At 40.4% G+C, this 27836-nt stretch overlaps 1 protein-coding gene and 1 long non-coding RNA gene across 2 annotated transcripts; both read right to left on the bottom strand.

Annotated features, from left to right (window-relative positions):
• Positions 1–1078: 1078 nt before the first annotated feature.
• Positions 1079–24278, bottom strand: LOC121415453 (trans-L-3-hydroxyproline dehydratase-like). Its single transcript, XM_041608656.1, has 4 exons — positions 24199–24278; positions 22938–23035; positions 3453–3745; positions 1079–1552 (listed from the first exon to the last, which is right to left on the bottom strand). The coding sequence occupies exons 1-4, from the start codon at positions 24276–24278 to the stop codon at positions 1265–1267; spliced, it is 759 nt and encodes a 252-aa protein (XP_041464590.1). The 3' UTR covers positions 1079–1264.
• Positions 19672–22649, bottom strand: LOC121416102. Its single transcript, XR_005970100.1, has 3 exons — positions 22215–22649; positions 21087–21209; positions 19672–20623 (listed from the first exon to the last, which is right to left on the bottom strand). It is a non-coding gene; the product is annotated as an uncharacterized LOC121416102 (long non-coding RNA).
• Positions 24279–27836: the final 3558 nt, after the last annotated feature.

The following is a 27836-nucleotide window of genomic DNA, read 5'->3' as shown; positions in this document are numbered from 1 at the left end:
TTAATTGACCTGTAAGAGAGTCTGGTGCCATAAAAAATGGCATACCCCGGTAAGTAAAACTAAAACAGCCTCTGGCAGTCTCACCTGCATTATGTGATTCAAGATATAGCAGCAGTGCTGACTTTGAAAACTACTAGTTTAGTTATTCGCAAAAAATGTCATTCATATAATGATACAATGCACATTGAACCTAAATGATAATTGACCTTGATCATGTGACCTAAGACTTGTCAGGGATATTTGATTACCCCATGTCCAAATTTCATAAACTATCCATAAACTTTGAAAGCTATGACAGCAATTCAATAATTACCTCCAACATGGTCGAATTCATTGACCTAAAATGACCTTTGACTTTGGTCATGTGACCTGAAACTCCCAAAAGATGTTCAGTGATACTTGATAACTTTTATGGCCAAATTTGATAAAAAATAGATCCATAAACTTTCAGAGTTATGATGGGTATTCAACAAATACCCCCACATGGTCAAAGTTCATTTACCTTAAATGACCTTTGACCTTGGTTATGTGATCTGAAACTCCCAAAAGATGTTCAGTGATACTTGATAACTTTTATGGCCAAATTTGATAAAAAATAGATCCATAAACTTTCAGAGTTATGATGGGTATTCAACAAATACCCCCAACATGGCCAAAGTTCATTGACCTTATTACCTTTGTCATTTGACCTAAAACTCGCACAGGATGTTCAGTGATACTTGATTACTCTCATGTTCAAGTTATATGAATCAGCTTCACAAACTTTCAAAGTTATGGTAATTCAACAAATACCCCGACCTTGGTAAAAGTTCATTGACCCTAAATGACCTTTGACCTTGATCATGTGACTTGAAACTCAGGCAGGATGTTCAGTAATACTTGATTTAACCTTATGTCCAAGTTTCATGAACTAGGTCCACTTTCGAATTTATGAAATTTCCAAAACTTAACCTCCGTTTAATATTCTGATGTTGATTCCCCAACATGGTCTAAGTTCATTGAACCTACATGACCTTTGACCTTGGTCATAAGACCTGAAACTCAGGCAGGATGTTCACTAATACTTGATTAACCTTATGTAAAAGATTCATGAACTGGGTCCATATACTTTTTAAGTTGATGATGTCATTTCATAAATTTGATGTTGACGCAGCCGCCATCGCCATCAGAAAAGCGCTGCCTTTAGTCTCACTCTGCTTTGCAGGTGAGACAAAAACCGGAACCTGTCCTCAATAAGATGGACAAATGTTTTTATTTCACTTGATTATTTTGAGTCCTCTAAAAAGTGCTCTATCGAAACAAATCCTTTTCCCAATTCATCATCGTCTTCACATATAAAGGTGCTTTCTCCTACGTAGTGCCCTTTTCCTGATATTTCAACCACAACTGCGTCAAAGCGGCTCACCTTAGTCTTTTCCACTGCTTTTCCTGTGAATGTTGTTCCTGTGACCCCACTCCTAAAGGATCTAGTCTGGTCCAAATCTATCAGTCCTTTATGAAGCTGAAGAGCGATGCGGGCAGTGACACCTGACCCACAGGGGGATTTGTCAATCTGTTGGGGAAAAGTACAATTTAGTAAAAAATACAGAAAAATTTGATCATCGTGGTAGGAGAAATAGCTGAAAAGTTAATCCGTTGTCACACAATAGAGCAAACTGGTATTGCAACATTTCGACTGCTACCTGCAAGTCGCATTGCCTTTAACATAGACTAGCCTGTAGCAGTTGAAACGTTGCGCTACTAGTTTGTTCCATAATGTGACACCATATTAACTTCACCTAAATAAAATTTAGTTTACAACAATAATATATGATAAAACATGATCAACACAAATATTACATGTTTTAATTTTAATTCTCCCCCCCAAAAAAATAACCAAAATATATCGAACAAGTGGAATGCCTCTGGCCGTCTCACCTGCATCACGCGGTTCAATATAGCAGCAGTGCTGACTTTGAATACTACTCTAACTCGCACAAGATGTTCAGTGATACATGGTTACTCTTATGTCCACCTTTTATGAACTAGACCAATAAACTTACAGAGATATGATGGTTATTCAACAAAAAAACCCAACATGGCCAAAGTTCATTGACCTTACATGACCTTGATCATGTGACCTGAAACTCGAACAGGATGTTCAGTGATACTTGATTACTCTTATGTACAAGTTTCATGAATCAGATGAAATTTCAAAGTTATGATGGTAATTCAACAGATACACCCAATTCGGCCAAAGTTCATTGACCTTTGACCTTGGTCATGTGACCTGAAACGCGCACAGGATGTTCAGTGATACTTGATTACTCTAATGTCCAAGTTTAATGAACTAGACCAATAAACTTTCAAAGTTATGGTAATTCAACAGATACCCCCGATTCGGCCAAAGTTCATTGACCCTAAATGACCTTTGACCTTAATCATGAGACCTGAAACTTGCACAAAATGTTCAGTGATGCTTGATTACTATTATGTCCAAGTTTCATGAATTAGATCCATAAACTTTCAAAGTTATGATGGGAATTAAACAGATATCCCCAATTCGGCCAAAGTTCATTGACCCTAAATGACCTTTGACCTAGATCATGTGACGTGAAACTAATGCAGGATGTTCAGTGATACTTGATTAACTTATGTCCAAGTTTCATGAACTAGGTCCATATATTTTCTAAGTTATGATGACATTTCAAAAACTTAACCGCAGGTTAAGATTTCGACGTTGATTCCTCCAACATGGTCTAAGTTCATTGACCCTAAATGACCTTTGACCTTGGTCATGTGACATGAAACTCTAATAGGATGTTCAGTAATACTTGATTAACCTTATGGCCAAGTTTTATTAACTAGGTCCATATACTTTCTAAGTTATGACGTCATTTCAAAAACTTAACCTCAGGTTAAGATTTGATGTTGACGCCACCGCCGTCGGAAAAGCGGCGCCTATAGTCTCACTCTGCTTCGCAGGTGAGACAAAAACTGATAAAAATTTGGCAAATTTTGTACCAATCCTTGCTCATATTAATTTGATACAAGATGGTATTGAGAAAGCCTGAACTTATGAACATGTATTACAATTCAAATTAATTAGTAATTCCATTAAACTAAATGTTCTCCCATTTACGAGATAAAGCAAAGTTATGGAATATTTCTATTATACTTTATTTCTATGAAACAGTACTACAAAGGAATATGCTACAAATAAAACAATGATGGAATCTTACGATTTTCATATAATTTGTACCATATTATATGAAATTATAAAAATACATCCATTTTTTTTCTTTAAGAATTAAAAATTACAGGAGAGAAACTAATGATCTAAAAAGATCATCATTCATTCATCTGTTATTCTTACTAGACTCAGGGAGACAGTGAATTAGAAAAGAATTAAACAATTCAGAAACATAGGCGAGAGAGGATATGACATCATAGCTTATTAAAAATCAGCTAACCTGAGAATCAGCAAAATTACAAATATTGGTCGTTGGCTCCTCGCTCCAAGTATCCTCTCCATCTGTGATGATAGTCCCATAAAGGAAGGCGAGGTTTGGGCTGTCTGGATGTTCCAGGATCACTGCATCCTTGGTTGCCATGGTAACAGCTGTTCCAGCTGCCTGGATGCTTTGGAAAGAAGATTTTCCGAGGTCAAGACCAAGTTGGTCTGCAGAGACTAAGGCATAGAAGGCACCCCCGTAGCTGATGTCAATTGTTACTTCACCATAGTTTGGTACATTCAACTTTATATCTGAGGGAAGTTGAAGAATGAACATCATTATTTCAACAATCTCACTTGGAGTTGGTTGTATACAAAAATCCCTTCTAAAACAAACTAGAATGGAACAGGCTAAAACAGAATCGACTTCAACTTTCAAGACCTAAGTAAATTAACAGAGGATGACAATGCTTGTTGGTGTCTGGTGATAAAAGCTTGGTTGGCAGGTTTGAATTTCTTTGTAATAAACTTGGTGAGTAAAATTGAGGCTTAACAGTATACGATTCAGATTTTGTCATTGTCATAATGATGATAATGAATTAATGGAACATCATGTACATGTAGGCCCAGATGTAGGCCTACATTGTCTACAGATTTCTACTAGGCTAGTTAGTTATAGTTTTTACAGTGCTCAAGAAGCTGAAGCTGGTAATAGATAAATATATACATAGGCGGCGGAAGCGGGGGGGACAGGGGGGACGTGTCCCCCCCTAAATTTGAGGAGGGGGGGACGGTCCCCCCCTAAATTTGTTGATGACCTTTTTTTTTTTTTTTTGCTTGTCAATTTATTTTCCTACGTCCCCCCTTAAAATTTTTGGGTTGAAAAATTTTTTTGTTTTGTTTTTTTTTGCTTGTCAAAATTTTTTGGGTTGTCCCCTCCTAAAATTTGTGGCTTCCGCCGCCAATGAATATATATATATAATTGATCTAAAGACTCTGATCTGATTCCACTGTCTGTGGAAATGTCAAGTACTTTCAAATTCAACCATGTCCATTAAATTTTCTAATCACAACAGGCTGCTATTAAAACTTTCCAGTTTCAGTTACCTGTTCTAATAGCAAAAGCAGGGGAACTCAGAAATCTCGCTCTTCCAGAAGTTTTCCTTTTGTCATCATACTCTACAAAAGACCTCACCAATCCGCAAGGGCACTGAAGATTAATTTCTGTTTCTGGAGAAACTGGTTCAACAAGTCCAAAATCAACGGCATATCTTAGGTATGTTGCAAAATCGCCCTCTAGGTGCATTCTGAATGAGGCATTGAGTGTGTTGGCTAGAATTGCAGGGCGACTGTGAGGGCATTGCTTTGTATTGTTTTTGCATGTGCAAGGAAAGGTTATTCCCCATGGCATCATTGTTTTTACATAGTTGAATGTTTATGGCAGCTGTATAGACTTGAAAAAAATTCTCACTTGGTGATCTTGCGACTCTGTATGCTACTGGAACTTTGGCCTCGCTTTCAACCTCTTACTATTCACATTTACAGGTATCATCCCACTCTAAAATGTATTCTTCCCGATAGAGCAACATTTAAACTGAAGCCGCGCGGGTACTAAGTTTATGCAAATAAGTAATAAACTCACCTGCAGCTTAGCTCTGCCGGCTTTGTAGTATAAAAAACACAGCTCTCTTGGTAAGTAGATGTGTCTTGCTCAAAGTCATGTGCTTCGCTGTGTCCATCCGACCCCAGGTCGGAGGTCGGGAAACCCCGCCGATTGTTCCCGATGCCTCCCGGAAATGCTCGAACCCGGGCCCCGAAGGCAGTCGCTACTACAGGCCCCCCATTTTAAAAAATTTTGGTCATATTTCCAAAATGATTAAAAATGTGGACAAAATTCAGCCACCCAATTTTAAAAAAAAGTAGCGACTGACTGGCCCCGCCAGTAATGATTCCCAGAAATTTACACCGAGAGCTCAAAAATATATATTTTTAAAATTAAAACAAAACCCACCCCCTAAACATGGGGTAACCAAACATAAAAAACAAATATAACCTGGCCACTAAAACATTAAATTTGGAAGCCGAAAACAATCTCCCAATACAAAAAAAAGTGGCCTAAACTAAAAACATCATAGGCAAAGCCCAAATACTCCCCCAAAATGGGGTCAAGCAAGTAAAACCTTGCTAGAATAACAAACCTTCCAGAAGGTCAGGCCTCCTGAAGGAAAAACCCAGGGAACACTCACATCAGTAGTTATATCACTGGGAAAAGCACCCTGGATACATCCCGGCCTATTGCCAGGCTCCCGGGAAGCACAGCCAAAAGGCGTCCCGGGTTGTGACGAAGTATATACCCCGTCTGCAGGGTCAGTCTCCAATAGGAGACACTCATCCGGTATTCTGAGTACCCCATCTTCCTGGGATTCACTAGAACCGAATCGAGCCGGTTCTCCCGGGGTAACATTCAGGGTATGCGCTGCGATATTGTGCAATGCAATTGAATCCACTTCTAGGGACTCACGCCCACCATTCCCAGAATGCGGCGGGATTCATAGAGTCCCGTACCTGCAGGATCATCTTCCTTCCTACCGTGTTGGTGAGGAGTTCACACCTACCCAGACAATCCTTCAGAAAAGGGAGAATTTACTGAGACATTCACCGCGAAAATCCAAAAACCAAACCCTCTATGTAGATAAGCGGTGGTCCCAATGACCGGATCACAACGTCTTGTAGCATTGCTCTGGAATTCCCGAACTATTCACGGTGATCCTTGGAGTCAATCTATCTCCGAAGCGATCCCTGATTTGAGTCAGGTGTTCCCAAGGATTTCATCTTTGGAAATCTGCTAATTCCAGGATCCCATAGCCTCCTCTGCCGGGTGTCAGGCAGAGCCACTGGCCATCCCCTTCGCGAAGGGATTCCTGCTGTGATGCAGCAGGACAAGTTCATATTGGCGACACCAGTATGGGCTGATCCTGGCTTACAGGATTTTAGCTGTATGAAGGAGTCATCTAGACTTAACAGCTTCAAAACTGTTTCACTGCACTTAGCAAACCACTTCTCCTGGGGAACTATTGCATCCAGATTTCTTGGAGCGGACCCAGGAGTTTCTGGGCTAAGCGCACAGCTCCGCTCCTGCTCTACAGTCTTGGACAGGCTTAGAGGAAACTCCTCCAAGTCTTCATATCCGAAGTCTCCGGATAGGCCTCCCGATGGCATAGGTATAAAGGCCATGGAACTGGTATTAAGGCGGCAGACAAGTACGTCCTCTGGTTCCGCCTTCAGTTCATTCTCTAATGAAATCGCAGAAGTATCACCGGCTTGTATACTCTGATTCAGAATAACCGGTGGGACTGGTTCGAGAACTGTTGAGAGATCTATGAGATCACCAAGATCTGTATCGAGATCTATGAGATCACTTAGATCTGTCTCAAGATCTATGAGACCTCTCATATCTGTCTCCAGATCTAGATGGACACCAGCAGGCATCTGTCCTCCACAAGGAAGTCGATCCAGGTCTGTAGCGACCTGAAACCCTTCGCAAACCTTTTCATCTAAAGGTATCCGTGATGAAGCATCGGCAATTCCATGTTTTTTCCCAGGCTGATGTTCAACCTTCATACAATACTGGCTGAGTTCTTCTAGCCAGCGAGCCAGTTGGCCTTGAGGATAACGGAACTTAAGTAACCAGGTGAGACTACTATGGTCTGTTCGGACAACAAATGATTGGCCCGAAAGATAGTGCCGATATTGAAGGGTAAACCTCATAACTGCCAACAGCTCGCGTCGAGTGACGCAATATCGATGCTGCTCAGGCGTCAAAGCAAAGCTGCCGTAGGAGATAACGCGTTCTTGACCATCCTGCAGCTGCAAGAGTTCTGCACCAATGGCTTCATCCGATGCATCAGTGTCTAAGATGAACGGATCGTCCCCATTAGGCATAGCCAGAACTGGGGCCGCAGTCAGGCGTATCTTTATGGCTTCGAAAGCTGCCTGCTGTTCAGAACCCCAATGAAAGGGTTTCTTACCAGTGATCTGGTATAAGGGGACTGCCAGTGCGGCATAGTCTTTAATAAAAGACCGATGATAGTTCACCAGTCCAAGAAACTGCTCCACCTGACGTGTGGTACAAGGAACCGGCCAGCGTTGGACCGCTTCAATGTCGCCTTCCTTAAGCTCCACCCGGTTGTTACTCACAGTTCGCCCAAGGAATTCCACCTGAGCTTGGAACAACACACATTTCTTAGGCTTGAGCTTGAGACCAAACTCTTGAAACCTCTGCAGTACCCTCGAAAAATTGACGAGGTGATCCTCAAAGTCTTTACCGAGGACAATAATGTCATCCAGGAAAGCGAGAACACTATCCCAGTTGAGCTCACGAAGAACTAAATTCATTGCCCGGGAGAAAGTGGCTGGTGCATTACATAAGCCAAAGCCCATGCGGACAAATTCGAACAGCCCATACTTAGTAGTAAAAGCCGTCTTTTTACGGTCCTCCGGCTTGATCTTAACCTGATATTATGCCGAATTGGCATCAAGTTTGGAGAACCACGAATTCCCAGCCAAAGTATCCAGGCACTCCTCTATGTTAGGCAGAGGATAAACATCTTTCCGGGTCACCGATTTAAGTGCCCGGTAGTCGATGCACCATCGAACTCCCCCATCCCTCTTCCGTACTAATACGGGAGCAGAAGCCCACTCAGAGATTGAGGGTTGAATCACACCAGCATTCTCCACCTTAGCTAGGTGTGCCTTTTCTTCACCCGCAAATGCTACGGGAGTACGCCTCATCCTTTGTTTAATAGGAGGCGAAGTGCCAGTATCAATACCGTGCTCAATAAGGGTAAAGTTCCCTAGATCGAATTCATCCTTAGCAAAGGCGTCTGCATGGTATACGAGCAGATTAAGAAGCTCGCTGCCTTGCGCAGATGATAATCCCTCACAAGAACGGGTGAAAAGATCTTCAAGATGATTAGGGAGCTTCTCACTCCCCCCCCCCGTTTTAATCTGATAGGCGCGTATCACGTCCTCAGTGGGATCATAGGGAACTTTGGCCACCTCTACTTCCTGTGCTGCACCGAGAAGATCACCAGGATCTATTATGACTGGGCGATCAGCCAAGTTGATGACATATATTTCAGCTGTGGCCCCTGCATCATGCAAAGTTTGAGGGGCAATCCCCTCCAGGGTATGCACTGGTTCAAACACAAAGGTGTCTAACTTCTGATCTAAGATTCCAGAGACCCGTTTGGCCTTGTTTGGAGGAACGATGACTCGGTATTCAGCTCTCACCCGAGCCACCTTATGCTCAGACAAATCAGATCCAAACTGGAGAGGTATTTGCTCCTCCCCCAGTTCCAGACGGGCCGACTTGAGGTCAAGGACCACCCCTTTAGCATGCAGAAAATCTGCACCCAAAAGCATATCATCCTCGATTGGAGCTACGTATGCATCTCCTTCAAAACAAGAGTTTCCTAATTGGAAAGACATGGGACCTACAATGGCTCCAGCCATGCGCATCTCCCGACCTGCAGTAAGCAGTTACCGAACGCTTGTGCGCAGGCGGGGGTCTAACTTATCATAAACTTTATCTGAAATAATGGTCACTTCAGCAGCAGTATCAACAACCGCTTTTAGTTCATGACCAGCTATGACAACAGGCACATAAGTCATTGAGTTTGTCCCCAAGCGGCATACCACTACCTCCTCGGGCTCTATATCCCTGGGGTCCACCTCCAACCCCTCCTCAGGTGGGCTCACTGCTGCCTCCTCAGTGGGGGTAGGGCTAGGCAGTGCTACCGGAAACGTAGATTCCAGCTCAGCCGAGAGGTCTATTAAACCGTCAGCAAGTGCCCGGATCACCGGGTCCTTTGGGGATGGGTGCCATAAAGACACTTCGATGTTTGCATCATCGCCCATGTCACCTGCTGGGGTAGGAACACCTACTCCTGGTCCGACTCGGCCAAGGGACTCATGGGTCGAGGTTCGGCCATCTCCCCCGACCCCATCTTGTTTCCCTCCTCAAGTTCAATAAGGGAAACTGAAGGCTTGCTGTTGCTGGGGCCTCTTTTCTGGCAATTTCTCTGATAATGTCCGGGGGACCCACATTAATAACATGCCCCGGGCTCAGCAGAAGGGCGTGCCATCATTCCTTCAAACGCTTCACATAGCCTTGCCACATCCTTTGATAGGGTGTCAAGGCGGTCGTCATACCCGTTCATTCGGTGCAGGACCTCACCCATTCCTATTGGCCGCGACTGGCCCGGCTTGGGCCCAGAGGGCTTGACAAATGTTTTCCATGGGTTGTTTCGCGGCATGGTAGGCGTGGTGTTGACTTGTTTTACAACCCATTCACTAGGATCATCGATGTGGGCTACTGATGCCCTCGCGGGTTTAGAGCGACCGAACACCGCAGTGTGGGAGTGTTGGGCCCACCGGATAGCATCCGCTGCGGACTCCACCGACTTGGGTCGGTGATTCAGGGCTTGATACCCCGCGTTGCGGTCATATGCCCCTTGGCACATACGCAATACCAGCTTCTGTTGGAGAAAGGTTTCAGGGCTGCCCGGAAAAGCCCTGCTGGCCAACTCTTGAAGTCGGTCCGCCCACTCTTCCAACGGATCCCACTGGGACTTCCCATCAAATGAGAGACCTTTGGGGAGTACTTGGAAAGACAGACCAGTGCGAGGGCGGCCCATGGCATTGGCCACCTGGGGCCTAAGCCCGATCACCGGTGCACTGTGGGGCACAGTTCGAATATCCCTATAGGGCAAAGACACCCTAGGGTTTGCCTGGTGTGAAGCATTCCTTGCGGGGCGTGTGTCTATCCCAGCATTCGCTTGAGGCATCTGGGAATCCGGTGCGGGACCGGAACTGTCCCCAGGAAAGGGATTATCCCTTCTTTGGCGCAGGCCTAGTGTGGCGTTGGCGCGCGGATTAGTTCCCTTGGCGCCGGAGGCGTTCGCCCGCCCACTGCTCCCGTGAGAATCCGGAGGCGGATAGAAGTCGAACTGATAAGGATCCGGAATTTGGTTGCAGCGGGGTGTGCTTGCCCCCATCGGATGCATCTCTGGCATAGACTGGAATGCTGCTGAGTTATCCGCTGGACGCGCTGGTGTGGCACCGCTTGCTGAGGCGGTGGATACGGATGGAGGTGCGAAATCGAAGCCATCAACCGGAATATCCCCGAGAAATGGGGCCGACGCGAATAGGTCGGGTGTAATGGTCCCATAATGTGACCTGGCTTCGGCGATGACCGCCAGACCCGCGGCAGTCATGCCAGGCACAGCCGCAAGTTCCAACATGGAACATGAATTAATCGAGAGTCGGCCTGACTCCGCCATTGTAGTAAATAATCTGATTATGTCTCTTTATTACTAATCAGTAATTCCTATTGCGGAAAGAATAAATCCAACAATACTTGGATTAGTTCCGCCCTTGTGATCGCTCCGGCACGGTACGCTAACAAAAGAAATCGCAAAAGGCGTAACCTCCCCCTAATTTCAATAACAAACTGATTGGAATTATTCTCATCCATGTATTGAAATAAACCAATAAAAAACACCCTTACAAAGGAAGGGTAGCCAATTAATTATACACAGCTACAATTGCAGCTAAATGTATATGGCTTCTTTATTCCTATATAGATATATAGTACTATTTAGCTATTGTTTTATTTATATCCAAAATCCTCCAAAAAGCCTTTAAAAATATTGTATTTTATCTATTTGTTTCCAAAAAACCTACAAGTATTAATATAGTTCACTTCTCAGATTTCCAAAATCTTTCAGTATTGCTGTATTTTATTGATTCCCAAAAATCTTTCAGTGCTAATGTAATGCTGCCAACGACGCGCAGAGCCTACGGAAGGTAATTAAATCACGGTTGCTCGGCCGAACGTTGGAAGGTCAATAGCTGGCGTTGATCTGATTGAGTGCACGGTACCTGGTAATTACTATCCTAAACAATGAACTATAGTTATTGGTAACCCAAAATTATATCCAATAGGGTAATGATTATGTTAATCAAATCTCAGGTCTGATATAAAGACTAGCTTGTCTGTCAATGTGGCAAAACTAAGACTTCTGTCTAAATTATATATCACTACAGCCAATCAGATATATATATATATTTTTTATTAAAAGACAGGGTCTGAAATACAGACTATCACTTAATTAGATCAACAGGGTCTGAAATATAAACTAACCTAATATCAAATTATTAAGTTATAGATCAGAAAATTATCCAAACAGTAACCGCTGATTAAAGCAGTATAAACAACAATAAGTCTGAAACCCAGACTAACCCGGCAAAATTTGTCAAACCGAGTCTGGCACACAGACTATCAATTATAAAAGGTCAAGTCTAAAATACAGACTAACCGTACTCCAAACTCAAAACAATGTGTAAATTAATTAAATTAGGCCGATAAAAATAAATATGTTTTCACTTCCTAAAATAAATCTCAAAGGGTCTGATTATTCAGACTAACTCTGAGTATATTTCACAAAAAACCCAGTGTTGATCTCAATTAATAATAAACCTACCCATCGAATGTAAATCAGCAAATATTTAACAAAATAAACTCTTGCAATAACACCGGTGTATAACCGGTACACAAGAGTCTGAATTGTAAGACTATTGTCAAGTTCAAGATAAAATCACAGGTACCTGCACTTGACAGCCTCAACGGCAGGCTGTAGTTAACCGGTCAAGTCACCGGTTACAATACAAAAATACAGTAATGCAATTAAATCTAAATACACCCTAACTTACAATACGAGTAATCACGATCACTCCACACTCTCAAAAAAAATGGTGTCTTTTTTATTTTTTTATATTTATTTATTTTAATTTGACAATGGACTCCCCACTACGACGAGTAGGTGGGTCGCATAGAGATGTATATTATTGACACTAGAGGGCGGACTTCATCAAATTGCTGTGATTCCATGTTCGGGGCGACCGCCATCTTAAAGAGGGCAAGAGCGCGGATTTATAACACACGGCTCTATGGGAGAATATCACATATTTCACTTTTTTACATTATATTTTCAATTTAATGCTGTATGCAACGTTAAAATCACAAGGCAAAACATTTTTATGTTAAAATATATGATAACCATGCATATTTTATAAAGGAGATGGACTGAACATCCAGAAAACGGGGGAAAACGACGAGGTCGACTGAGTAGTAGTTATTTATAGCCATCATATAGCATATACCGTGACAAGGGTGTCAGATAAGGTCAACTTAACACTTTAGAGTGTTCATATGTTCTCTTGATTTAAGATGGCGGCTGCGCAATACATGGAATCACAGCCGCATTACGCGCGCGTCAATGCGAGCGATTACTCTAGTGTCAATATACATCTCTATGGTGGGTCGTTACTCGCGGTGCACGCTCACCGCGCGATCGACCCGAATCACTGCACAAAAATAAAGCAGTCAATCTCGAGTAAAGTGCTTTTGCTCGAGGGTTAGGGTTAGGTTTTTATTAGTCAATAATAAAAGGCAACCGAACAAAGGCACAAGAAAAAGACAGTAGGAAATCCGTAGAAAAGAGAATAGAGAATACAAATGAAAAGAGAACAGACAGTGACAGTCAAAGGAAACCGAAAAAAGAAAAGGAAAACGGAAGGGAAAAATACAGCCCGGATGCCCTCGGTCGCAGAATCCCACTGCTACCCGTACCCGGCCTACCGATTTGACCCGACCTAATTTACTTTTCTTAGCTAGGGTTGGCCCAAAATTGTCACAGGTCCGGTCCGTGACGCCAATGAAGCCGCGCGGGTACTAAGTTTATGCAAATAAGTAATAAACTCACCTGCAGCTTAGCTCTGCCGGCTTTGTAGTATAAAAAACACAGCTCTCTTGGTAAGTAGATGTGTCTTGCTCAAAGTCATGTACTTCGCTGTGTCCATCCGACCCCCGACCCAAGGTCGGGAAACCCCGCCGATTGTTCACGATGCCTCCCGGAAATGCCCGAACCCGGGCCCCGAAGGCAGTCGCTACTACAATACTATATTGTGGTGAAATTTGAATAAAGATATGTTTTTTATGTCCCTGTTTCGGCGGCGTCTGTTATTTTTGGGAGTGTTTTGGGGCACTTATATATTCAAATGCATGCGCATTGCTGTTTTCTATTAGTGCACCTTGGTCCCAGTTAAGATCACAACTTTTGGCTTAAAAAACAAAGGAATACATAAGAACTGAATAGGCGATTTATATGACCTTAAAACTGCAATAACTTTCTTATTTCTGGGGCTATTGAGATAAATGAGGTGTTAAATTAAAGGTCTTGATGAGCTCTAAATGATGCCATGAAGAAAACATCTTATTTCTGAGATTTATTTTTTTTGCAACATACCTACATATCTGGCCAAAGCAAGTGTTGCGTGGCCATGCATACCGGTATACTATAACCTTCATTGTGCATGAACAGAGAAGCAAAATGGGCTCTCGGGTGATCTGGTTTGACGAGGAGGGCTCCATACATGTCGTAATAATGCCCTCTCGGTTCCAGCATCAGTGCTTTCCGAAGGTGGTCCAGGTTCTTTCGGACGTAGGAGCGCTTCGCCAGGATCGTGTCCCCAACGATATCGGGATATAGCTAGCCGCGGGTGATAATCCGTAACGGCTCACCGCAAGTGTGCATTTCCATCGTTTTTATTTTGAACGAGCATTTTGGCACAACAGCAGCAATATCTGACATTTTGTTTGATGAGATATATCTCTGTAAGGTATTCTCTTTAAAACTGTGTACGTCTATAAACAAGTTACTTAATTGTTAGCAGCTGTAACTTTTTTGTTAGGTAGTATGTTGTTGATCAGAGCTAGCTAGCTACACGTTGCGTTGTATGGAAAGCTATGCGACTATTTAATCCGTTATTATTAGATTATGGGCTGAAACCTCAACTAAGTTTAAACCAAGTTTATTTATAAAGTTTGTTCATCCGTTATGCAAAAAATAGGGGAATTCTATGTAAAAAAAATATCGCAAAACTTAGATGTGGTTAATTGTGAAATGACGAGACCAATATATTTTTTTTACAGGAAAACATTTATGGAACACTATGGCTACCCATACATTGATGGGTGCGGAAGTGGGCGGGGCTTTCAAAGGTCATGCAGTTTGCAAACAGTGTCTACCGTGCCGGCAACTCATCCACTTACCACTTACATTTAATGTCATTCCGTCTGTCAACATTTCGTCTAACAACCATTTGGTCCAATCATCACTCCATCTAATCACAATTTCGTCTCATAATTCATTCATTAATTTGCACAATTTAACACAAAGTCCAATTACACCAAATATGGACTCATGCAATGCCGGGACTCAATGGCTATTGTACCAATTAACGTTCTGCCTTAGACGGAATTGCATATTAGACTAAATTAAAGTAGACCATTCGGTGAATGGACGAGTTGGCAATTGGACGAATTGAAAATAAACAATCCCCTCTGGTGGTCTTATACGTACACTATCCATGACAACGCATGGTAATTCCGCCCCGGCCCCCCTCCCAATTTTTTTTTAAAAGCAAGAAAGGGCTGTAAGAAGTGTCACTGTATGCAAAACAGTCGTGTAACAGGCGGGGGATGGGGGGGGGGGTAGGCTGCTCAACCTGGAGGCTTTCCCAGGAAAAATTATATTCAAAGGGGAAAAGGATTGATCAATATGGGAGAAAGAAATGAAAATGGAAAGAAAATGAAAAAAGAGGAAAGGGGAAAATGGAAAAGAAAGAAAGAAAAAATAACTTTAAAAACATTATGAAAAATACGAGACATTTGACTTCCTCCTGCTCGTACGCACGGGCGTCCGTTGATATAACACATGATATTTTTATGAAAATATGCACCCTTTTTCTTAAAAGTTGATGGAGAGGGGGAAAATTAATCGTATCAAGTCGGGGTATTCAGTAATGAGTACAGGAGAAACTATATTTCACTGATTTTCATGATTCATCCCATTTGATTAACTCATCTATTCGTGTTTTGGGGCTAATCTTTCCCCCGGGGGGGGGGCACTCGACCAAAAAAGTGGTGGGGGTGTGCCGCGGGCGAGACAAAAAACGGGGGCCTTGGAGCGGGCTTATTGTAAAAAGGAGGGTCCTCGGAACGGGCTTCGGAACGACAAATGTTTGTGAAAACGGGGGTCCTTGGAACGGATCGCCAGCGTGTGAGCGCGTATGCCTCCCTACGGAACGGTCATGCGTGCACGATGCGCTAGCGCGGCCTCCGCCGGGGAGCTCTGCGGCCGCTTTTCACCAAAATTGCAGCTCATTCAACGCGATCGGAGCGGCGTAACGAAAAATATGCGAAGCTTTGGAGCGGATTTCTCTCTTCTTTTTTCTCGATAAGAAGAAAATGCTATGCCTTGGAGCGGCTTTCTGTGTTCTTTTTCTCAACAATTTCACACAAACTTTTAGACACTCTGTATTCATTCCCCCATTGCTCGAGAATGAATGGGCAGTTAACGACGGGGTGAAAGATTTATTGAAGAATGGAATGTATATTTCATGAAAATGAAAGCCATTTCCCCATTGGATGTTGTCTTCAATACGTGTTTTTTAGATGAAGTTAGTTGTCGAATAGGCTCTCCTGGCATTTGAGGTCTCTATCGGTGACGTCACTCAGGATCGTCATGCCTGAACCATCGGCCAGGCAGGGGTCACAATGGTAGTATGATTTATGCTATACAATAATCTTTTCCTCCCGTTCAAATGAATGTAAAACTCATATAATTTTCATCAGAGCATGTACAGGAGTACTGTAGTACACATTTCTTTGTTATAAGAGAATTACGAAGTCCCTCCAGTGAGTTTGATCACCCCCTATTGTGAAAATGTATCACCCCTAAGTTGTAACACAGTCAGCTGTTTGCACTCAGGGTCACTCCGTGACCTGCATGTGCGTGTGTTCAAGAGTTGTACACGATTTTCTGTCTCATTTAGGCAGAAATCTTTCATAATGCGGAAGAAAAACGGGAAAGGGAAAGAAGAATACGTGAGAAAGAACAAATCACCCCGAATTAGCATGATTATAAGAAAGGAAAAATAAATTAAAAGATGATAAATAGCAACCTAAAACGGGAAATGAAGGTAGAATGGAATGAGCCAAAAGCTAACTTCTTAAAAATTGAATAAAAGAGACAACAAAAAAGAAGAGACTTCAGGGGATTCAAATTAACGAACTGGAAGAATGATATATGCATGGCAAATAAAATTGCGTATGCTAAATCTTATGCAATAACGGTCGCAATCAGGACAAAAAGTCCTTAGCCAAAGGCTAGACGTCCCTCCCATTATATTACACTACCTAAGTAAAGCTCTACGCTGCATGTTTCCGTAAAAACTCTCTCTTTTTTTTTACTTCGGCTCTTAAAAACTACCTGAGATCTGCCCTAGACTCCACGCAGTATAGGGGCTCTTCATCTGTAACCTCGAACACACTAGCGTACCTAAGGGGGGGGGGCAGACTGCTCCCCCCCATGGGCGGAAATCCCGGGGACGTGTCCCCCCTACTCAAAATAGTAGGGGGGACACAATATCAAATGTCCCCCCCCCCCCCCCTACTATTTTGGGTCTTTGGTGATGCTAATAATATAACTCAAAATGGGAATAATTGAAACGTGCGTTTTGGAACGAGATGACCTTTTTTTTTTTTGCTTGTCAAATTTTCCAGACCCTTGTCCCCCCTACCTTTTGTGAGAGATTTCCGCCCCTGCCCCCCCCCCCTTGACGAGTACCAGAGATGCAAAGTTCAAAGACCAGCTATGCGTGAGATTTTCTGTGAATCTGAGTGAGATCACAGACATTGTGTACAAAGTATATGGGGATAGGCTGTGATAGTTGCTTTAGACAGAGATTTGAGGGGATGAACAAGAGTCCAAAATGCGTGAGTCTCACGCATAATGCGTGAGACTTGGTAGCTCTGGAGTACGAGTCACAACTCATGCAAGAGGGACGTACCGAATTCACTAAGGTGGACTATTATAGGAATAACGCATTGCGCGCAGTTGTTCAGGGGGTGGAAACTCCGCTTCTGCATCCGGTCAGAATTGAAGAAAATTTTGGAGGGTCAAAAGTGCACACTGCTCCCATTTTACATGTACAAGCCTATGGACACCGCCACTGCTTTGGTACACCAGCGAAATGGAGGCGTGGTCATTAAACGTCCTTCGCGCATAGCGTAAAAATATGTAAATTAGCATTTGGTCACTAATTAGCATAATGCGCGACCTAATTTAATATCGTTGGTGTCTATCATGCCACTCATCCAGTAATCTAATTTTTATTGAATTTAGCTGCAAGTTGCAGGATCTTTGTTTAGGCAATAACGGGAAACTTTATGGGAGGGAATTTAATTGAGCTTGATTTGCCCTCTTTTCATATAATTTTCATTGTAATTACATTCACTATTTATATTACAGAAGAGGTTCCCCAAGAAAATGTTGCCATAATGATTTTTTTTCCCCTTAAATCGTGTAAGTGTTCATCGGTTGACGATAATGGTTGAATGTGATTACGATGGCATCTATTTATGTTTCTGAAGCCCTTATTTGAAGAGCTCACTTGCAAAAGGGGTTATGTCCATTTTTCATCAAATTTGATTTTTTTTTGTCTCAATGTATAGATTTTTAGTAGATGATACCAAAGAACAGTTGAAATTCCCATTAAAAAGTGATCTAAAATGGCCAAGAAAAATCACTTTTTTCAAAAGGGGTTAAGGTCCATTTCGGTTTTGTTGCAAAAGGGGTTAGGTCCACACAATTTTTTATTTGGAAATGAATATTTTACAAAATATGAAGACAGGTAGATTTCTTTCATAGCCAATTTTATGTTCTCATGGTAGGGCGTCATAAAAATTAGTTTTGCACAAAAATATCGCAATATGGGAGAGTGGACCTGACCCCTTTTGCAAACAAACTATTCTGAAGAGCTCTTTTGTCAAAAGGGGTTAGGTCCATTGTTCATAAATTTGATTGTTTTCTGTCTCAAAACCTCTATATTTTCAGTCGTTCTAATGAAAACAACGAAATTTGAAATTCACATTAATTAAATTGTGAATAAAAGTGGCAAAGAAAAATCACCTTTTAATCAAAATTGATTGGATTCATTTCAGTTTAATTGCAAAAGGGGTTAGGTCCACAAAGAATATATGGAAAAAAAATTGAATACAGGTACATTTCTTTTATACCCAATTTAATGTTATGATAGGGTAGTACATCATGACAAATTAGTTTCTCATAAGAGTAATGCAGTATAAAAAACATGGATTTTCTTGGAATGGTAAAAAGTGGACCTAACCCGTTTTGCAACTAAACTCTTCATATATATTTCTGTTTATTTCAATTGCAGAAAAATAAATGAGTCTTTATTTCATTATTTGAACAAAAATAAAAACAAATCAAATTATTTTACATAATTAGTGTATAGTCTCCAATATAGGTCCTATTATAAATAGAAGTCAGGAGCACTTAATTTTAAATGGCGACTTCTATGTCACTATCATTTATCAATAACCATGACCTAGGTACAATATTTTAGGGGATTCTCAAAATTATCTAGGCAAGAAAGCAAACCAATCGTAGGCTATAGGATATTTATTTTTCATTTTCAACTGGAAATGAATCTGGTATAATTTTTATGTGGAAAGAAAAATACATTTTATATACAGGTTCCACATCTTGTAGAAACAATTCCCCTCCTCGTCTTATGATTGCTTCTTCCAAAACAAACAACTTTCTCTAACTAGTGCCCCCATTTCCTGCATGTCTCTTCTCTCTCTCTCAGAAAGTGACACACACAATATATGCATAAAGGCAAACAATTCTCCTGTCATTTTACTTACTTTTCCACTCTTATCCTTATTTCTCTTGAAGAATATTTTAACTGCTGTTTGCTCTCATGATGTCACAGTAGTGTCATCACATTTAAGTACAGAGTGCAACATCTTGTGCCATTTGTGCATAAAAAATTTTGGTAGCAATATATCATCACAAATTGGTGATTAATGAAAATGACCAAGATCAGATAATTTAATTCAAAATTAACATGTTTATTAAGAAATCCATTTTTATAAAACATTGAAAATAACATAACAATAATAATTAGAGTCTACAAGCATTAAATCAGATTAAAAAAAAAAGGATTGAGTACATTTTTCTACATTTAAGTCAAAATATACAATGTTTACTAAAATTTCATTCAAAATATGTCAATGAGCCTAATAGTTAATATGAGGGATGCATCCAGGATTTCATAAAAAGAGCATAAAAATTTGTGATATTCTGTTTATTTTTGTCCACAAAAGTTGTCACTCAAAGAAAAGAGGTAAATTCCTTCCAAATTTGATGACAAGAAATATTATACTAATGTGAAAGCACTCCATGTAAAAAAAAGGGGGGAGGGGATAATTCCAGAATCTCCCTAAAGAGATTTGATATTGTCTACTGTCACTGTGGCTAGAATTCAATATATTTTTAAAAATATAGTCTATTTATATTTTCTTGCAGGGGTAATCCATGTCAATTTTTTTTTAAGATAACAATAAATGCAATTTAATATCCCTACATAATTATTCAGCCATTATATGAAGACTTGCAATTATGGTAACTTTGTCCAAGCCCATTGCAGATACCTTAAAGACCTTGAGTTCTTGCTCAGCCCTGTTACCATGGTAATTGTCATAGTGACAAGATTACAATAGTAATAACTTGTGAAATGAGGTCCAGGAATGATACTAAAATTATTTCTTAATCCTCTGATCACCTTTATTAACATTTATCTACGTATGATTTTTATTTCAAAATATAAATTTTTGTCTTGTATACAATAGGCCTTTAAACTGGAAATTATATTTAATTTAACGAAAACTTCTAAGAACTAGTATAAGTATTAAATATTAATAAAAGTTGATACATTTGCCCATTGGAAAAAAAATATTTCTTACTTGTATTTTGTGTGAAATTTTGTATACTTTAATATCATTGCCCGCTGTTGAACCTGAACTTGAACTGCACTCTTTTCTACAGATATGAAGTTTAAAGAACATTCAATGCTTTGTTGATATATCTATTCAAATTAATTTAAAGTAACTACTTATTAACTTGGCCTTCATATTTCTTCCGTCTTGGTACTTGTTGTGATACCGGTACTTAAACAGCTTGGGCAGTGGGAAACCTGCATTGTAAAAAATAGAGAAAGAATAAAATGAACTGCTGATGTAAATTTTTCTTACTCATCTAGTCCAGTTTTATTAAGAATATTTAAACTCTATTTAATACCTCTGTCACTTTTGTCCTACATCCAGATAAATTGATATATCATTATAACTATTTACAGTATGTTTTGATAGTAAAGAGTGCAAATTATTTCAAATATTTATCAGATGATAACTGTTAATATCATTGTTTTCTATGTACAAGTACATAGACAGAAGGTATGATCGGTGAAAATGGAAATACTGGTGAATCTGAATTCAAGCAAATATTCACTATCGATGGAGCTTTAATTTTACGTGATATCTTATCTTGATTCAGCTCAATTGGCCATAACCCCCCCCCCCTCCCTCAAAGAGGGAATATTTATTTATTTAGACTATTTTTAGATACAGCCTGTATTATTATTAAAATAACAAGCATACCTTGCAATTTTCCAATTCAGATGTCTTGTTCCTTATTAGAGTGTAACACTTGCTGATCTGCATGGTTCTCAATTTTGTCCCTCTGACCGGGTGTGAACTGCTAAGATCTTGGTCCTATTGGATCTGCCATAAACATTTTTTTACAGTTTGAGACTATTAGAGATAAATAAAACTACTCTTCTTAAACTATATTTTTAAAAAAATCCAGCTGCCCATATCATTGGCATATGAATATTCCAAACTAAATTATCTGGTCCAAAAACTTCATTCTCTCTCTATCATAAAGTTTCACAGAGAGGCATACGCATACCAGGTACCCGACTGTTTATTGAAATAAAATGATTCCAACCACATATTGCTCCAGCTGTATAGCTGAATCAGGACCTGGTCTATGCTGGTCCTGTATATAACTAAAGAATTACATCCCATTTGAATGAAGTAAACACTAAGAACATTTTCAGAATACCATCCCAGGCCAGGCCCAGGGCATCCTGTTCAAATAGAAACTTGATTTACGTCTAAGTGAGTCATTTCATTCAAATCTAACATTAAATCAATTGGATTTCATTCATGATTACTCTGAAGTAAAAAGTTTCTGAATAAAAGAAGCTGCTGAGAATTATACATATTCATATGAAGATGAAATAGCGTGGACGGACTAAGCCTTAACTTCAACGTTCAAGCTTGAAGTTTGGGCCTAGTCCGTCCCCGTTATTTTCATACCCCGGCCATGACTACATCGACAATCTCGCTAGCCGGCTAGCACCGGCGATATCAAGGCCGGATCTCGCTCTGGCCAAAATCGACAGTTTGTCGTTACTATAAAACAGGAGGTCGGAAACAAGTCCACATCTACCCCTGATAATCGACAATAAAACTGAAATACAGGTTTACTTTTTGCCTACATGAAGCATTCCGATGAAGGTCTAGATCTACGACAAATGGTAAGTAAGGCCTATTTTTTGAGAAACTCACTGACAGATGATTAATTTGGAAGTCGGGCAAAAGAAATGGGAGTGCATGGAAATGGAGGTTTACGTAGTAAAGTAATACGGGATGGGCCCCGAACCCCGGCAAACACATCATCATTGCAAGTGAGATCAAAACATGAAAATGAACTTAACTTACTTTTATTCATATGGAATGTCATTAGATTAATATTGATGTTCCCTCCAAGATTTTTTGCTGCAATGAAGTTCACTTATAAATCACGATTTCGAACATCAATTCTATAAACTTATGATTAGTCGAGCTATTTCGTTGTAGAAACTGGAAATTCGCAGAGTCCAAAAGAACAACACTTCGCACAGATCTCGTGGGGAATTGTGGGAAGGAAAAAACGTGTTTAATTCATAAGATATGAATAAAACATTAGCGTCTTAGCCAATCATAGAAGTGCATTTTGCGTAATTTGACGTCATTCTCATGAATTAAACATTGACCCTCCAAAATCAACCTTCAAATTGTCCGCAGGCAGCCATGTTGGCTGTGTACAAAACCTATGGGAAAAGAAAACGCGCGAAAAGAGTTACCTCTCTAGCTCCCTTCGGGAGCTTACGTATACGTAAGATCGTATCTCTGTGGTTAAAGTTGTTTAGCGAATATGCAGTGCACGAGAGGTTTCTGCATGCGCACTCCACACGAGCCGGCTGAGGCGAGTGTGGAGTACGTGTGCATGCGAAGAAGAAACCTCGAGTGCACTGCATATCGCTGAAAAACGACGGGTAAAATGCGTTATTCCTTTTATAAGATGGCTAAGTAATTTCGATCGCAATTTTAAGCACCTTATATGAGAAAGAAATTATGAAATAGATCTAAATCAAATATCAAACATTTTGAAATTGCACTCACCGTGGGTTAGACAATTTGGGTGCGCGAAATTCTCACGGGCGTGCAGGGATAGACACTTTTGCGAATGACCACGTGGTACGCTTTGACCAATCAGCAAGCTGCAAATTATTTAGCCATCTTATAATAAAAGTTATACCCGGGCCCAAAACGCGTCATTTTAATCCATGGACTAAAGTTCTGCCGACTGAGCTAAACGACCTTATAGCCGCCCATATGGAAAGAATTGTAGGATGGGGGGTCGGGTGTCCGGACACTTTATATTTTTGAAGCCTTCTTTTTCGTCTTTGGATTACACTAAAAATACAAATTCAATGGAAGGAATCATCTTCTATTTTGTTCTGCATAATATTTGTAACATTTTGCACTAAAAATTGATGAAACTTCGCTTGTAAATTTTTCCAAATGACTTTCTAAAATTGATCGTCCGGACACACAACAACTGGGTATACGTCATATAATATAATAACTGACATATTGTTGAAGTTAAACGTCAGTAAAGTCGATTCTTACAATTTATTTTGTTGTACATGCCATTCGAATAGCGGACATACACGTACACGTAAAGCACTGTTTTCTGTAATGACAGAAGCAGACTAGTAGTCCGGCAGCCAAACCCTGATTTAGGGGGTAAGGTTGCATTGGAATGTCATAGTTTTTGTAAAACTGATTTTGACTGGTGAGACCTTCTATTTGAAGAATCTACATGCTGGAGCTCTGTCAGCATTGAGCAATTTGAGATATACGCGAAAATCCAAAATGGCCGCCGGCATGCCATCTTGGATTTTCTGTTTATCACTTTAGCATAATAAGATGTTTAAAAACTTGTGAGTTAAAGGTTTTAGGGGGCGGAGAATCCAAATCTGAAGTTATTTTGAGGAAAAAAACATGCATTGATGTCAAAATATACAGATAGCGGCCATTTTCCAAGATGGCCGCCATATACGTACATGCATTATATTGTTTGTTTCCTGCATAGGGTTCCTATAGAATTTTCAAAACATGGAATATACTGGTTTAGGGGATGGAGAGTCCAAATCTGAGGTTTATTCGGGGATATAAACATGCTTCGATGTTGAATCTACAAATAGTGGTCATTTTCCAAGATGCATGGCCGCCATATTACATGAATTTTATTGTTTATTTCTTGTATAGGGTAACTAGAATTTTCAAAACATGAAATATACTGGTTTTAGGGGATGGAAAGTCCAAATCTGAGGTTTATTTTTGGATATACACATGCTCTGATGTCAAAATATTGTACCGGCCGTCACCGTCGCCCTCTACGGTTTCGACCACACCACCCCCACTCCCTTTCACTCTTGACCGGGTATTGGTGGCCATATCACCCCTTAGCAGAAAATAAGATGTTTAATATTTTCAGGATAGTCCGAGCGGTAAGACGGTTAAAAAGGGTGAGGTGGAGGGGAGAGATGAAGAGAGAAAAATAGATGGAAATATGAAAGGAGGTGGTGTTTGTGATAAATTATTTTTGTTCGTTTCAATCAAAGTATATGATTTTAGAATTACAGGCAATGGAACACTTAAGAAAAGAAGACACAATGGTTTGGAGACAAGATTTCAGGTTCAACAAGAAAAACAAAAATTATAATTTTAATAATTCATCATTCTGTACATCAAACAATTATTTCGCCACTGTTACAAATTGTTATTTCAGATTTATGTATTATCATTAATCAACTCTAATACATGTATTTCATTCTTTATTAATTCTTTAAGATAGGGGACTAATATTTCTATATTTCAAATAAACTTGATAATAAATATCGTTGTTGGTGATTAATCAATAGTTCAATATTCGAATGATTTATTCGGGTATATTCTTAGTTGTTAAAAAGTACTTGGGAATTAGTTAATTACCTAATTTGTTTAGGCAATAAAGAAACAAGAGTTCCGTCTGGCTAGTTTGAGTTGAGTTGTGTACAAAGGTACGTTGGCCAGTTTAAGTAGTTGGGGCCGTGTCAGAAACTAGTCTGCCCCGAATTATGAAAATTCACTTCTATATATGCGCTCAATGCGTACGTGGGGGAAAGCCTATGCGCGTAGCCGCAGTGCGATGCTGTACAGGAGAGCGGCGCGCCTATAGAACCAACGGACCTCGAAAGTTACAAAATCCAATTAAAATGCTTATTTATACAAAAATTGTAACTGCTATAGTAATAAAAACATAGCAAAAGTTTGCATTATTATTTTATACAATGTAATAAGACATTTTTATTTCAATCTCTTATTTGTAAAGACATTTAATTATAATAAACAATTATTTAAAGAACAATATGAGGATCCGTAGTCATCTTTCTTAGTTTGCGCGTGCGCTGTTTGAACTAACAATCCGATCCTAAGTTAACGGCAAAAGAAGTGTAAATTCAACTATTTCGACTTCTTAAGTAATCACAAGTGAGGGATAGCATAATGAAGGTAAGTAATTTGTTCTCATTTCTGATACTATACATTTATCATAGGCACATATATTTTATAATAATTCTTTTTGAAGTATTTTTTTACGATTTATAGTTAGATTATGTGAACCGGAACGGCGCGTCGTTCCGCGTCCGCTTTGTTTACATATAAGAGTGTTCATACAGTGTTTCCAAAACCAAGCCTTTTTTGCACTAAGCAAACACGGCTGAATAAAATTATACACACAATCCAGACCATAGTTCGTGTTCATACTCCAGACATAAAGATAATCAGAATCTCAATTTGGTTACCTTGAAAATATAACTTACAAAGTGAAACTGGTATAGCACAATAGTGAATTACTCGAGTGAGCAGGAAGAGAAAGAGAGAGGGAGACAGACAAGATAAAAAGGTAAATAGAAGTAGAGATATAGAGGGACTCGAGTTGATTCTTAATATAAAATTAGGTAAACTTAAAATCCTAGTTTGAATCAGGGAGAGGCCCGTTACACAGCCTCCTTCCCTCTAAAAATGCGTCCTCGCATTTTAAAACGTACTTGTATATAGAATGCTCACATAATAGAGACTTCATATATAAAAAAAAACACCTTACAGACAAAACTTTCATTTTTGGCAATTAACAAACTCGAATCGCCAAGAATTCCAAATGGCATATTGAACAGTCTATTTGGCAGATACAAGAGATGCTTTTAAGTACAACTTCTTAATTTCCTTATATACAAACTTACATATAACATCACCCGATAGGAACCGTCCTATCATCATCATTTCATCAATCAATCACCGCCTCACAATCAATCAATCATTTATTCAAATACTCATTAGCATTTCTTCTTCTGCCAAATGTTGACCAATATTCTCTGAGGTGTCAATTCACCTCGAAAAATTATGTCTAATATTTTCGGCCTCCCAATGAAGTCTTTATCAAAGTGTGCAATAAACTTAGAAATAACATTTATCATCATATTCCTATCAGTGGCGTTACAAAGTTTTTGTTTTGTTTGAGAAAGGAAAGGAAAGAATTAAGAGAACAGCAGGAAGAAGGTGATAGGAAAAGAAGATGACAGAGAGAGCAGAAAACATTCATATATATATATTTAAATGTACATAATAAAATTGACATGTAAAAAACTTCACTCGAATTATTGAAACGGAGAGAAAAAAACGAAAGGACAGAGATAGCGTGCGAGAGTGCAAGGAGGAAACGTTAGAGATAGGTTGGAGGAGGCTTCAGAATTTGCGTACCTTATACTCAAAACGAGTATAAAAGCCTCCTCCGGGAAGATGAAGGGTTTCAACAACCCGAGTGACGCTTTCTTTATTCTGTAAGTTATGAAAATAGCTCTGGGACTCGCCGCAAGAGTGGGAACTATTAGGGTTCTTGGACAAAGAAATCCGACACATTTCCATGAGCTTAGAAATGTGATCTTCAGGGTCGGTAGTTTGCGTGCTCACATCTTCGAAGACCTCCTCCCACTCGGTCTGTGCTACGAGGCTGATGGCGTCTTCTTCGCGGGCTGGGGTCGGATTCAAGTTAGTGGACTTGGCGACTGCTGGAACATCAGGGAGAGAGGGAGTCGGATTAGTGGATTTGGCGACTGCTGGAACATCAGGGAGAGAGGGAGTCGGATTAGTGGATTTGGCGACTGCTGGAACATCAGGGAGAGGGGAGTCGGAGCGTCTTTCTCGGGTTCTGCGGGGGTAGGAGCATGGGTGTTGGTGGGTTCAGGAGCTGGAGTGTCAATATGAATGGACATGCTATCGTCGTCGGAGTCATCTAAGGAAACCGGATCTTTGATGGGGGAAATCATCCTGGGAGGGGTTAATGAGGGGAGACGGAGGGCTCTTCGGAACTTTGGGAGGGTGGGACGAGTGGGGTGGCGTACTGTAGGATCTGGACTCAAGCTGGTTAAGCGGTTTACTCTTGTAAAGGATCTGGACGTGTGAGGAGGTGTCTTCCTGTGTGGGGATCGGCTCCTGTGATGACGGCTAGCCTTGCTGCCTTTTACTACTTGTCGTTCATGTTTCCTCATCATGTGCCTTCCCAGGACTTCTTTGTGGGCTGTTTTGTAACTGCAAAATTCGCAATCAAACGTCATGACGATCTAAGGTAATGACACAAAGATTTGTTCAGTGTTTAATAATATTTTAGTAAAAATAATCTGGGGGTTGTCTGTTTCTTTGTGGGTAACGCCTATTTCCGTCCAAAGTTCTGTCGGGGGTATCTGTAGCGACAGAGTTCTGAGTGAGAGTTCTCGGGGTTCTTGGTTTCTTCCAAGCGTCGAGTTCAGGTCCATTGTAGGGTTTCAGTCGATCATAGTGTACGATCTTCTGAGGGGTTCGTGGAGATCGCTGAATTCGATAAGTCACATCCGATAGTTTGGTCATAATCCGAAACGGTCCGTCCCACCGGTTTGTTAGTTTCGGACTTATGCCTTTCTTTCGAGAATCATGTCTAAG

Source organism: Lytechinus variegatus, chromosome 5, assembly GCF_018143015.1.
Source record: "Lytechinus variegatus isolate NC3 chromosome 5, Lvar_3.0, whole genome shotgun sequence".
Taxonomy (NCBI): Eukaryota; Metazoa; Echinodermata; class Echinoidea; order Temnopleuroida; family Toxopneustidae; genus Lytechinus; species Lytechinus variegatus.
This window is presented reverse-complemented; position numbering and strand designations above follow the sequence as displayed.

Excerpts from the sequence above, each read along its gene's own strand:
- LOC121415453 (XM_041608656.1), bottom strand. The coding sequence starts at position 24,278 with ATGGCCACCAATACCCGGTCAAGAGTGAAAGGGAGTGGGGGTGGTGTG. Across the intron at positions 23,036-24,198 it reads GAGGGCGACGGTGACGGCCG|CTTGCTGATTGGTCAAAGCG; the intron begins GTACAATATTTT and ends AATAATTTGCAG. Across the intron at positions 3,746-22,937 it reads CCCAAATTGTCTAACCCACG|ATATAAAGTTGAATGTACCA; the intron begins GTGAGTGCAATT and ends AACTTCCCTCAG.